At 32.4% G+C, this 13,285-nt stretch overlaps 1 protein-coding gene and 1 pseudogene across 1 annotated transcript; one reads left to right on the top strand and one right to left on the bottom strand.

Moving 5' to 3' along the window:
• Positions 1-5,323: 5,323 nt before the first annotated feature.
• On the bottom strand, positions 5,324-12,340 carry LOC145569317 (ent-kaurenoic acid oxidase 2-like; annotated as a pseudogene).
• Positions 7,635-10,724, top strand: LOC145568014 (uncharacterized). Its single transcript, XM_081627460.1, has 3 exons — positions 7,635-7,640; positions 8,428-8,691; positions 9,973-10,724. Exons 1-3 carry the CDS (start codon positions 7,635-7,637, stop codon positions 10,468-10,470), a joined length of 768 nt encoding a protein of 255 aa, XP_081483586.1. The 3' UTR covers positions 10,471-10,724.
• Positions 12,341-13,285: the final 945 nt, after the last annotated feature.

Genomic DNA, 13,285 nt, shown 5'->3' with positions numbered 1-13,285 from the left:
AAAATCTTGTTGTGCTCTTTAAGTTCCTTTTATGTTTTGTCTTTAAATTCCGCAAAAGTTTACCTAATTGGAACCTACTACAATTCAACCCCCCTCGTAGTTCATCTAAACTAACAAAGTATATTCAGGGTAGCACTTCTATGCTATTAGTCAAAAAGGCATCACATTGCACAAATAACAAAAGTGTTTTTCCATTGTCATTCTAGAACAAACTAAGCAAAAATCTGGCCATTATTATTAGATTACCCCTAAAAACACCAACTGAAATTTCATGTCACAACTTAAGGAAAATAAAGCAGAAAAGGAAAATTTGCTAGAATAGTTAAATGATTCATGTCATAACTTAAGGAAAATAAAGCAGAAAAGGAAAATTCGCTAGAATAGTAAATGATCAATTCATGCTCAATGAAATCAAGATACTGAATTGCACTTAGAATGTAAAAAAGTAAGACATACATATTTAAAGCGTCCGTATGCGTAAAGAAGAGCAGCATCACCAAGCTTTTTTTCAATTTCAGGACTAAGCTTATTTATTGATCCTTTAAGTCTCCCTCTCTTTTTACGTTGAATAAAATTGTGTGAAGTAAGGTAAGAAATTTTTCTTGTGATTTTTTTGTCAATCTTCACCAAATTTTTTTTGTTGAGTTATTGTTGATAAATAGGCTCATAGCCGCAAGTTAGTTATAGGATTTTCTTCCTTAACTACTCTCTTTGATTAAATTATTTTTATTGGGTTTTAAATCATTAAATTAGAATTAGTGAATTATTTTGGTGTTATGCATTTGCTTATTTGAATATCAAGACAAGTTGCTTTTATCTTTGATGATTATGCATTAGTTATGATTAATATAATCTACACTCTTTAAAAGGGAAATTGATTTTGACACACCTTTAATTGATTTTGGCACACCCTTATATGAGAAAAGTATAGAAAATTGTGCTCTCACTTAGAGGTGTGCCAAAATCAATTAAGGATGTGTCAAAATCATTTCCCCATAAAAGTGATAAGACCACCAGAACTGTTCAAAATGAACAGCATGACAGTGTACTTCCGGTTCTGCCCTTGGTCTTGGGTGGTATTTACGATTCTGCCATTGAACATTGTTTTTTTTTTTATTCTTTTCTTTGAGTGGCTATGGGGTTGATCAATAGTAAATTTAACATGCCTCATTTTGCTGTTGTCTTTTTTTTTTTTTTTTTTTTTTCTTTCCTGGAATTCAGTTTTCTTTTCAGTTTTGGTTGTTGGAGTTGTATTTCTGTTCATGTTTAGGTCTATTTAATTTTTCGGGGAATAATTTGAACTAATTTTTGTTTGTTTGATTGAGTTTGCATGAATTTAAATTACAAAAGGAAATAGTCAAGAGCTTAAAATGTGCTTCCTCAAATTCATCTTATCAAGGGGGGAGCAGTCTAGGAATGGATTAGTTATTGGGACACAACAAAGCTATTCTATACGGTGGGGCTAGGAGAGAGAGAGGCCGGAGAAAAATAGAGGAGGTTGGGGAGAAAGAGGGGGGAAAGGGCTTAGGGGAAAAAGGAGTAAGTGTAACCTATAATTTTCAATGTCTTTTATAGGATGGATTCGGAATAAGAAGGATTTTAAAGGAAGAATGACACTAAGAGAAAGAGTATAAGGTCATGGGCTAATAAAGGAATGAATGAGTGATATGAGAACAAGTTTGACCTATAATTTTCAAAGCCAGAGAGAGAGAGATTGGTATAATTGCGATGGGTTTGAAGGAAAGAAAAAGGATGAAAAACTGTTTAGAAGACCATCTTTAGTATGTAATCAAGGAGTAGGTAAACTATACTTTTCAAAAAGATTTTAAAAAATTATGTAAAACCGTATATGTATAAAATATAAAGGATAATGAAAAAAGGTGAGACCTAATTATACCCACCAAATTATCCACATATTGGGGAGTCAAGAGAAGGCATGCCATGAGAGGGTATTCTAAAATTGAAAAATCGTAAAAGGTGAGTGAAAAGTTAAAGAGGTAGATAGTTTAGAGGATAGAGTGATAAAGGGAAGACAAAAGAGAGAACCTTTAACGGATTGTTTTAAAGTATAGGACAACTACAGGCAAGTAGCTTAGGAAGATACTACCTTAAAATTTACATAGCCTTTTAAATTAATTTTGAGGAGAGCGAGGTAATTGATCTTTGTTATTTGCTTTGCCTTTTTACATAACTTGTGGAACTGGAATTCTTTAGTTGTTGAGTATTAGTGAGTATTTAGGGAAACGATTAGTCATACTTTATTGATGGGTAATTGAAACTTGGTTTACCTTGAATTGAGAAATTCTGTAATTAAGAAATTAAAGCTTTCATTGTGATTTAAAACTTTGTGTGTGTGTGTGTGTTTTTTTTTTTTTTTTAACGTGATTTTAAAATTTGATACCTGGCAAATTTTGCAGTGGGAATAAGTGCAACTTTTTTTTTTTGTTTTTTTTTTTCAAAAATTCAATATTCTTGTTGAGTTCGAGCCTTTGAGGTAAATTGTTCTGCTTTGTTTGTGGGAAATTAATGGCAATTTTGTCAAATAGTACCAGTATTTTTTTATGATAGGGCTTTTCAATATTTAATTGCATTGTTGCTACTACAAAGCAATCCCCATTTTAGATTATGTGTAGTATCATTTAGATGACATGTATTTTGGTTGAAAACAATAATTTGAATATTATAGTATGTAGTATATATACAGATGATTTTGTCGTGATTTCAAATATTCTCCCTTTAATTAGACATTAAGGTTTAGAGATTGTTCAATTTGATTATTTTATAATTGTTTTCATTTGTATGCATATGTTCGTATTTGGCTGGTTATATCTTATTGGTTATGAGCTGGCACCAAAGGAGAGATTTCAGTAGCTTATGAGTTTCTCTTAGATTCAAGTATTCCAATGTTCATTTCGTGTTCTGTAAGTTGCTGTGCAGATTTATTAGCTGTGACACTGACATTCTTCATTTATTTGTAGGTTTGTAGGATAAATTTATATGGATATAGGTTGCAGGAAAAATGTAAAACATGCTGCTGAAAAGACAACGTTGTTGAGTATACTAATAAATTATTGAGGAGCTGACTCAAGGACTAGCATCTCAGGCATTAATCTGTTTATGAGTTGAGTATTATAACCAAAATATGCCAGAGCCCAGAGGTAATTCAAGCTATATAAACAACAATGCAAGAAGAGCCCATGATTGAATCTGCTTTTCAAGAACTGAGACTAGGAATAACCTAGCAGCAGTCTTTGGCTGCAAGCAGGAAGACATGACCTCTGTTAAGAGCCATGCTAGCCATTTTCCCTTTAGTGAGTTGTGTTTGTTTTGCTTTGGCTTTTAGATGTTTTTATATACTATGAATTTAATTATTGTCTTAAACATTTGTTACTTGACTTTGCACATGCTTAAATATTTTCTTTTATGTACGTATACACGAAGACGATTTTATATTGTGTTTCCCTTTCTCACCGGTCAATCATGTTACGACATCTTATAACAAACTGTTTGTTCGCTCTAAAGTTAACATGCATTTATAAAACAAAACTTTAAAAATATAGCTTAATTACGTTGTTGCTATCGCTACTATTGTAAATTTAGATGGAGTACTATATTCGTATTCTTACAAACACTGATTTCATTTCTAAAATCAATTGCAAAACACTTTATTGTTTTCACATTCCCCATTAAAAATCCAAATCAACATATATTTGTCATGCACTTAAAATCGAAAGAACGATAGCAATAATTTGCAACAATAATTACAACAACTCACTATTGCACATTTACTTATGTTACAAATTACCTACATTCTATTTTACTTTATTGGGCTATCGCGCGCCATGGCTCAACTAGTTTTAGAAAAAATTGGTAAAACAAACCGCTAACTAGGGTAAGGGCCTGTTCACTTCATTTTAATTTTAATTTCAATTCAATTCAGTTCAGTTTAGTTCAGCTTTAATCAGTTCAGTTCAAATCCTAATTTCCTTCTCTCATAAAATATTCATTTCAGCTCTATTCAGTTCAGTTCAGCTCCAATCAGTTCAGTTTAGTTTAGTTCAGTAAATGTGAACAGGCTCTAAAATCACTAATGGTGTTAGCCCTTAGCAATTATACCCATGAATACTGGAACCAATTTATTTAAAAGTTTGTCATTTGCTAAACATTATTTTTCTAAATTTTAGGGGCTTGTTTGACATCGTTTTTTGTTTTTAGTTTTTATTCTTTTAAAAAGTAAAAAAACCAAAAATACTCCCTCCGTCCCATAATATAGTTCTTGTTTGTGTTTTTTTTTCACAATATTTAAGAAACAGGAGAAGAACATGAGAAGAAAGTGGATAAAAAACATTAATAAAAGTGAAAAGTACAATCATAGACAAAAGTTAGAGAGAGAAAGTGGAAAAAAGTAGAAGGCATGCGGAAAATTCAAAGGTAAATTAGGAAGAACAATGAATAAAGTTTAAAAAGTGAGGGTATAATGGTTTTTACATACTATCCACAAATAGAAACAGGAACAATATTTTGGTTCTCCAAAATAGGAAAACAAGAACTATATTATGGGAGGAAGGGAGTAGAAAACAAGAAAAACGCATTTCCACTTTTTTTTAAAAGGTAAACAAAAAACAGAAAAGCACAGCAATGCCAAACGAAATCTAATAAGGCTTGGCTCAAGGAAGAACTAATGTAGGTTTATTATGCATTTGCAAATGCATAACTAGGAATGGCAACGGATCGGATTCGGGTTGGATGTGGCTAAATCCGAATACGATCCATTTAGTAAATGGACCCTAGACTCAGATCCAAATCCGAAAAATTCGAATCCGATCCGTTTAGTAAACACGGATTCACATCTTTTGTTTTCGTGATCGTATAGATATTGAGGTGATGTGCTCGTTTAACAATGATACTTCAATATCATATATCCTATATATATATATATATATATATATATATATATATATATATATATATATATATATATATAATGAAAGGGGTTTTGGGTGATAAATTTCACTTTTCTAAAATACCCCTTTTATAATTTTATATTTATATAAAAAAACCTACCATCTTTCCTTTTTCTTTTAAATTTTTTTTAGGGAAGTCAATTTTTTTAGTTAGCTTACATGACATCATCAACATATTTTTTTAATAACATAATTATATATTTTTTTTAACAATTTTTAAACCCACTAATATTCACTAATATTTTTTTTTTTTATTTAGAATTAAGGAGATAATATTGTGGAATAAAACAGATAATCGAGCTTCTGAGATTATTTACATCGCACACATCTCTTAGCTTGTACATATATTTTGAGGGTCCTTAAACTTTATTAATTGAAATTTCGAGGCCATCGCTAGGTAATGGATGTGAAAGATACTTGACCTTCGCACCAGGATTAAGCAATTCCCACCTGCAAAGATTATCAAATTCAAAGTATAGGTATGGTGTATTTCTCATTAATATTAACAAAAAATATTAACAATGAGGTATGAGTACAAAATAAATTCCGTTAATTATAATTTTTTGAATTAATTCTTTTAATTATTATGTTCTAATTTGGTTTAAATTTGATGTAATCATATGAAATTAACAATAAGGGTAACTAATGGCACCTTACTTGTATCCAATAGCCAAATGATGGAGAAATATGGCTAGAGAAACTCGAACAAGCGCACTTCCCGCACAAGATCTCGAACCTCCCCCAAAGGGATGATAGGTTCCTTGCTTTGGGCGGGTCTGCAAAACGAAGTTTAATTTTGACCAAGTATATATAGTTTAAGAAAAAGCCAAAAACCGACCAACTTTTAAAATTGGAATTTTGTCAAAAACACCTTTTTTTGGTGTATTAAAAGCACCACAATCTTGGTTTTTTTAATTTTTTTTTTTATTTTAATAAAAGACCTCCTGAATCATAATTTTTTTTTTTGAAGGAAACCATATTTAATTTATTTTAATTAAGAATATAATATTAACTGAGCAAATAAATAATTTGTTTAATTATTAGTAGCTAGTTCTATTAAGCTAATTAAGTGATTAATAGTGTGATAAACAATGCAACAATATATACTTACATCCCATCTATCTGGATTAAAGGACATAGGATCTTCAAAATTTGTTGGATCATTGTGAAGGTTCCTTAGCCATACAAGAACACTCCAACCTTTTGGTATTAAATAGCCTACAAAATAAGTATAGAAATAACTATTTAATAATTTCTCATAAGATATAAATGTATAAATAAATTAGGGAATTAATGAGTTGTAACCTTTAAATACAATGTCATCAGTGGCTTTCCTGAACACAAAGGCAGAGAGGTTTGCCATTCTAATTGTTTCTTCCGCAACCTGCAATAATAATAAGCTACCCATTAATTTTATAGGGAGTATGTATTTGTTTTCATATTGACAATACATTATATTATGAAAGATGACATACCTTATTTGTGTACTTGAGCTTCAAAATATCTTCATATGTGATGCTCTCGTTATTGTTCTCTTTAAACATAGCCTTGTTCTCCTCCTACACATTTGAATTTAATTATTAAGTAATCCAATGAACAATTCAAATATTACTTGGCATTAATAATTTTATTTTCATATTTTACAAAGAAAATTAAAAATCATGATAGATTATAAAACATGATCCTGACCCTCAATCATCAGCTTAAGTTTTTTGTTGAGTTAGTCCTTTAACAGATCACTTTGCTTTTTTAATTACTTTGTTTTTCACTTATCCGTAACATAGTATGTTTTTGTGTAACAATTACCAAGTACGTGTTATGACCGTATGGCTAAAAATTGAGCAAAGAAATTTAAGTTACCCGAAGCTTGAGTAGAACATGAGGATTATTGGCTAAAAATTGCAGAGACCATGTCACAGCATAAGCAATGGAAATATGACCAACAAGAATAGTGCTCACAACATTATCTAACACCTCTTCGTCGCTTAGATGTCTTTGTTCATCATTCTTCATTTGCATTAAACCATCCATTAGATCGCTTATTTTTGTACTCTCTCCCGAAATACCATCTTTATTCTTCTGCCTCCTTTTCTCTAGCTCCTCCTTCAGCTTCTTTGTAATCTTCTTTCGACACTAGAACGAATATATACGTGCATGCTTAATTAGTTAATTGATCACATCAATATGTGTCATGCATGTAATTTGTCATCATAATGTCTAAATGAATATAAAATAAGGGCAACATGCATGATAAAGTATAATTCAATGGCTAGAGAAATTGTGGTCATTGTAAATATTTTCAATCTTAACCGTTTATTTTTAAAGATCAATCTTGTCCATCCATTCAATTGACTTTAAACATTTATCAAAATATAAATGAAAAAAAAATCAGTTACTAAAAAAAAAAAAAAAAAAACCGCTATTTACAATCGTAAAATCACCATTGTTGTGAAGTTTTAACCTTCAAATTATGAAGAAAGTATCTTGGATCTTGATTGCTGTTACATTATTAATAACCATAGAAGTATCTAAGGTCTACAATTTTTATAAAAACTAATACGAATCATCATCTTCCTCATGTATATATTTAAAAAAAAAAAAAAAAAAAAAAAAAAAAAAAAAAAAAAAAAAAAAAAAAAAAATTCATAAACAAAAAATGGAAGAATATCAATGAAGGTTTTATGATTTTTGATTCACTTACAATTACATTAGTCTCTATTTCTAACTCTTTCATAGAACTAAGAATGACATTAGATGCCTAATACCTTACTTGGGAAGATGAACTCTGCCCATAAAATTGAAACTACAAGTCATACAAAACTGCATTATTTAACAGATAGAGTATTTCGCTCGACTCGCTAGGGAAGATGAAGTATCTAATTTAAACCCGTACTGTTTGATATATTTAGTTTTTTCGGAATCAAAACTAATATTTTTATAATTACTAGAATTATGTAGTCAAATTAATGAATGGCTATGATTTAATATTGCATATCAATGGTTCATATTTAAAGATTATAATGGCTACAAGATTATTGTAGCCATTGGAAAACTGTCCATAAAACATATTCCAGGACTGTTAATAAATCCACTAACAGTGCACACTACAAGAAATAGGTCATTTTGCGACGGAAACCTTGCAACGGACTACAATTCCGTCGCAAAAAGGGTTAATTTGCGAGGGAATAAATTCCGTCGCAACTTTGCGACGGAAACAAACTTTTGCGACGGAATTTCCGTCGCAAAGTTTGCGACGGAATTTATTCCCTCGCAAAAGTTTGTTTGCGACGGAAATAATCGTCGCAAAACAATATTAAAAAAAAAATAAAAAAAAAAACATTTTGCGACGGATTCTGCGACGGAAATTCCGTCGCAAAAAGTTTTTAAATTTTTTTAAAAAAAACTGAAGTTTCGCTGAAGGAGAGAGAAAAAGAAAACGAAGAACAGAAAGAGGAAAGCGTAGAGAGAGATAGAGGAAAGCGTAGAGAGAGAAAGAAAATCCGGCCACTTCACCGCCGCTGTCGCCACCGGAACGACCGGAATCCGGCCACTCACACCTACTAACGCCCACCCCTTCCGTTCACTCCCACTCACGCGCACTCACGCCCACCCACGCCACCCCCTCCGTTCAAGCCCACTCACGCCCCTCCGTTCGCCGGCGGTGTGCAGCCACCACACCACCCTCCTTCCGGCAGCCGGATTTCCGCCACAACACCCTCAAATCCCGGTGAGTATTCCACTATCCCCCTTTGTTTTTGTTTTCAATTTAATTTTAATGTAAACCCTAACTTTTTCTAATTATGTTTTTTAATTTAATTTGTAACTAAATTTTATTATTTAATTACTTGTGTTTAGTGTAGTGTAGTTTAATTTATATTGCAATGTTAGAATTAGTTTAATTTTTAAGATATATTGCAATGTTAGAATTAGTTTAATGTATGTTAGTTTAGTTTAAAATACATGTTAGATTAGTTTATAATGTATGTTATTTTAGTTTAAAATATATGTTAGTTAGTTTATAATGTATGTTAGTTTAGTTTAAAATATATGTTAGATTAGTTTAAAATATATGTTAGATTAGTTTAAAATATATGTTAATTTAAAAATACATGTTAGTGTATGTATGTTTATTTGAATGTGGGTAATTGTGTGTTAATTATATGTGTTTCATCACTAGGCATACATTCACTAGTGAGATAAGATGTCCAAGGATGGGTTAGGTTGGAGTGATAAGGACCCCTGGATATATGTCATCTAAAACCTCATGTAGGTTTGATTTTATGAAGAAAAGAACTTAGCTTGATACTTTGCTACTATTGTTTGTGACTGATATGATTATATGCGTGAGTTGTGTAGAAGTTGTGACAATGAAACGAACAGAGCGTAGCTGGATGTATGAGAGGTTGTGTGGGCGGAATTCTATTGATCCTAGATTCGTGAAAGGGGTTAAGGAATTCATTCAGTATTGCAAAGATCATCCTGAGAGTAGTGACCCCGAGGAGATTAGGTGTCCTTGTGTGAAATGCAAGAATAAGAAAATTCTATCTTCGGATGATGTTCAAGTTCATTTGTATATTGCCACTTATGAACTATTTCAAGCCTCGAACTCAAGTAACTATGTTAGGTAGGTGTATTATGGTCAAAAATAAGCTCATTTGATAACAAATGTGAGAAATAGGCAAGTTAGAACCAAAAACGCCCCATTTTCGCCCATTTTTTCTAGTTTTAGGACCTAGTGAACCTATATTGCCACTTATAAACAATTTCAAGCCTCAAACTCAAGTAACTATGTTAGTTAGGTGTATTAAGGTCACAAAAATAGGTTCATTAGATAACAAATGTGAGAAATAGACAAGTTAGAACAAAAAACGCCCCATTTTCACCCAATTTTCCTAGTTTTAGGACCTAGTGAACCTATATTGCCACTTATGAACTATATCAAGCCTCAAACTATTGGTTCTCATTCTTTATTTTTATTTCTGCATTGTATATCCTTTGTTTGTTACAGGAGGCGTACCAACACAGACAGGAGGAATCAAGAACCCAGGGTTCCCAACTGTCTGAAAATGAAATTTTCTTTGAGGCGGCTGGTGGTCGTAATAAGAAGGGTCGTGTTAGAGGTCTTGGTGTTGGTGCTGACTTGTACTACGGCACATCTAGGGGACGAGGATCGGGTTCTTCCAGCCAATACGTACCGTCGGTCATAACTCAAATGCAGGAAAACTTCCACAAGGAGTTGAATGAGAGGGTGGAAGCAATTGAGAGCCAGATCGATAGCCGTGTGGCGGAACAGCTCGATGCTCGAGTGGAGGCTCGAGTGGCAGAACGGATGGCTGAAATCGAGAGGAAGAACAAGGAGTTCTTAGAGGAGTTAGCCAGTAGATTTACAGGATTGACCACTCCTTTCACTTGTTCTACGATTCAGCCTCAGATTCGAGACCCCAGGAACGACCCGGGTGGTGGTGGTGGTGGTGGTGCAGGCCAAGGACAGCCAGCTTGTGTTTAGTTAGGTGTCATTTTTCGATTTTTGTATATGGATGACATTGTAGTTTAAAAAATTATATCATGTACCGTACTTGGTAGTTACGGCTACGTGTTGTATATATTTGAATTATGTTAGGGCGTGGACTTTTTGACTGAAATTATTTTAAATGCACGTATTTTATTAAACAAGATTGCATGAATACAGGTTCCAGGAAAACAAAACAAAATACAAAAAAATTAAACAGGATTGCAGGAATACAGGTTCCAGGAAAAAAAAACAAAATACAAAAAAAAAAAAAAATTAAAATTACAATAACTTTGCGACGGAATTTCCGTCGCAAAATTTGTGACGGAATTAAATTCCGTCGCAAAATTTGTGACGGACTATTCCGTCGCAAAAGAATCCATTTTGCGACGGAAATACATTCCGTCGCAAAATTTGTGACGGAATATTCCGTCGCAAAATGACTCCTCTTGCTACGGAATTTTCGTCGCAAATGTTGTTTTCAGCTACAACTACCTTTCCGTCGCAAAATCCGTCGCAATTCGTTTTGCGACGGATATTCCGTCACAAAAGGACTGTTTGCTACGAAAGTTCGAGCGACGCCATGCCTGTGACGGAAATCCGTCGCAAAGTCACTTTGCGACGGAATTTTGCCAGTTTGCGACGAATTATTTCCGTCGCAAAACGGCCCTTTTCTTGTAGTGGCATATACGTACCTTGAGGGCATGATAATAAGTTGTTCCGGGAAGATTCCATGGTTGTGCTCGAAAGCCATAAACTATGCCCTCGAATAGCTTCTCAATAGCATCTATATGAGAGCTACCAAATTCAAGATGAGCGATATATCTCAGAGTGTAATCAAGCGTAACCTATTTATTAGTCATACAAATATATCATATGATTATAATTACTTCGAATTATATATATATTCACTCTAATTTGCATACAATCAAATTAATTAAATGCGTAAAATGATATAATTTTTACCTTTTTCACTTGATAAAATGCATTAATTTTAGGCATTTGAGACCATAATTGAAGGGCAGCAACAATGGTAGGCTGAATTTGGAGCACAATCCTCGAAAGAGAATCAGGCTGATTGATGGATTTGACAATAGCACTCTTAATAATACTATGTTGTTGGCCCTTATTAAGCGTGATCACAGAATTAGCTCCTAATACTTGGGTAGTTGGCCATTTTTGTGTAAATTTATCGCTCGATTTGAGTACAAATTTGCACAAAGACGGGGAGCATGCTATGATGCTTGGAGACCCATACAAATGGCTTCTGTATATCCATACCTTCAATTAAATTTGCGGAAAAAAAAAATAATTTAGATAAAACGGCTTATCTTTTTTTAAAACAATCGGTGCTCAAATATATAATAATAGAATAAAATTCAAACAACATACACAAGTATTCATGTATTTTTACTATCAAAACATAAAGTACTATTATGTCGAATTTTGTTTAGGGTTGACTTTGACCACTTTTTAAAATGCACGTGAATAATATATATATATATATATATATATATATATATATATATATATATATATATATATATATATATATATATATATATATATATATATATATATATAGAAGTCCTATATTAGAGAGAGGATGTCAAAAAGACATACTACATACTTACTTCCGTCTCTTAAAGGTGATAAAATCATCAGGGCGGCTAACAATATTAAAGTACCATAGAAGCGAGGCGGTCTCTCCTAACAAAGGGAAACCCAAATGACCGAGGGGCATTTTGGCATTGAATGCAGAGCATCTTGCCTTGAGTGGTCTAACATACCAGATCTCATTCCACCACCATGATAACCACCCTATCGTTGATAATAATAACACTACATATACAATAAATATTATCATGATATTTTATTTGTTGATGATCTAATTCGTTCAATTATAGATGAACAGATCGAAAATTAGAAAATAAAGATGACCTAGTATAGCTTAAAATGAGTCTTAAGAAAACATAATATAAATATATCGTACAAGAATGATAGGTGTTCACAATGCAAGTTCGTACAAAGGGATAATTGAGGGTTTGGCACTATTATTAAGTGGTGAGTAATTGAGCTGCGCTTCGCCGCTTCGGTACTAAAGATAAGGGCATAAGGCATTGTCGTACAAAATTGCAAGGTTTTTGTCACATGCCACCTTTATAATGCTTTTAATTTCTTATGTGTGGGTGTTGTCGTGATATTAATAGTTTGGAAAAATGTTACGAGTGCCTCGGGCCGCTTGCCGCTTGGAGGAGAATTCTACAAACATCTTTTTCACATATGTTTTAAAAGCAATTTTGTCTCTTATATGTATTTCATTTTCATTCGTTAAGTACAACATGATACTTGGTACTCCCTTCGTCTCATAATAAAATCCTTTTTAACTATTTTGAATATCCAAAATGTTATTTTTGTTTCTATTTTTAAATAGTATGTAAAGACTATTATACCATCACTTTTTTTTACTTTATTTTACTTTCTAAATTACACTTTTATCTATAATTATTTTTTGAATAAAGCACAAATATAGTCCCTAAACTATTGTATTTGTGCACTTTTAGTCCCTCAATTTCTGTATGTGCACTTTTGGTCCCTCAACCACCTTGTGTGGTGTTTCTGATTAAACAGTTTAGGGACTTAGCCTAGTCAGCATTAGTTTAGGGACTATGACTCATATTTTTATTTATTTATTTTTTTTGTCAGAATTTATTTAAAAAAGGAATCTTTTTATCTAACATGGCTAACGTTGTGATAGACAATAGTTTAGGGACCTCTACAAGACACGTGGCTCAGTAAAAAAAAAAAAAAT

This window comes from Chenopodium album, chromosome 11 (genome assembly GCF_948465745.1).
Source record: "Chenopodium album chromosome 11, dcCheAlbu1.1, whole genome shotgun sequence".
NCBI classification, from domain to species: domain Eukaryota; kingdom Viridiplantae; phylum Streptophyta; class Magnoliopsida; order Caryophyllales; family Amaranthaceae; genus Chenopodium; species Chenopodium album.
Note: the sequence above shows the minus strand (reverse complement) of the source record. Positions and strands in the feature narration are given on the sequence as shown.

Bases quoted from the DNA above. Each gene is read 5' to 3' on its own strand.
- LOC145568014 (XM_081627460.1), top strand. The intron at 8,692-9,972 runs GTGAGTATTCCA...TGTTTGTTACAG, and splicing joins CACAACACCCTCAAATCCCG to GAGGCGTACCAACACAGACA.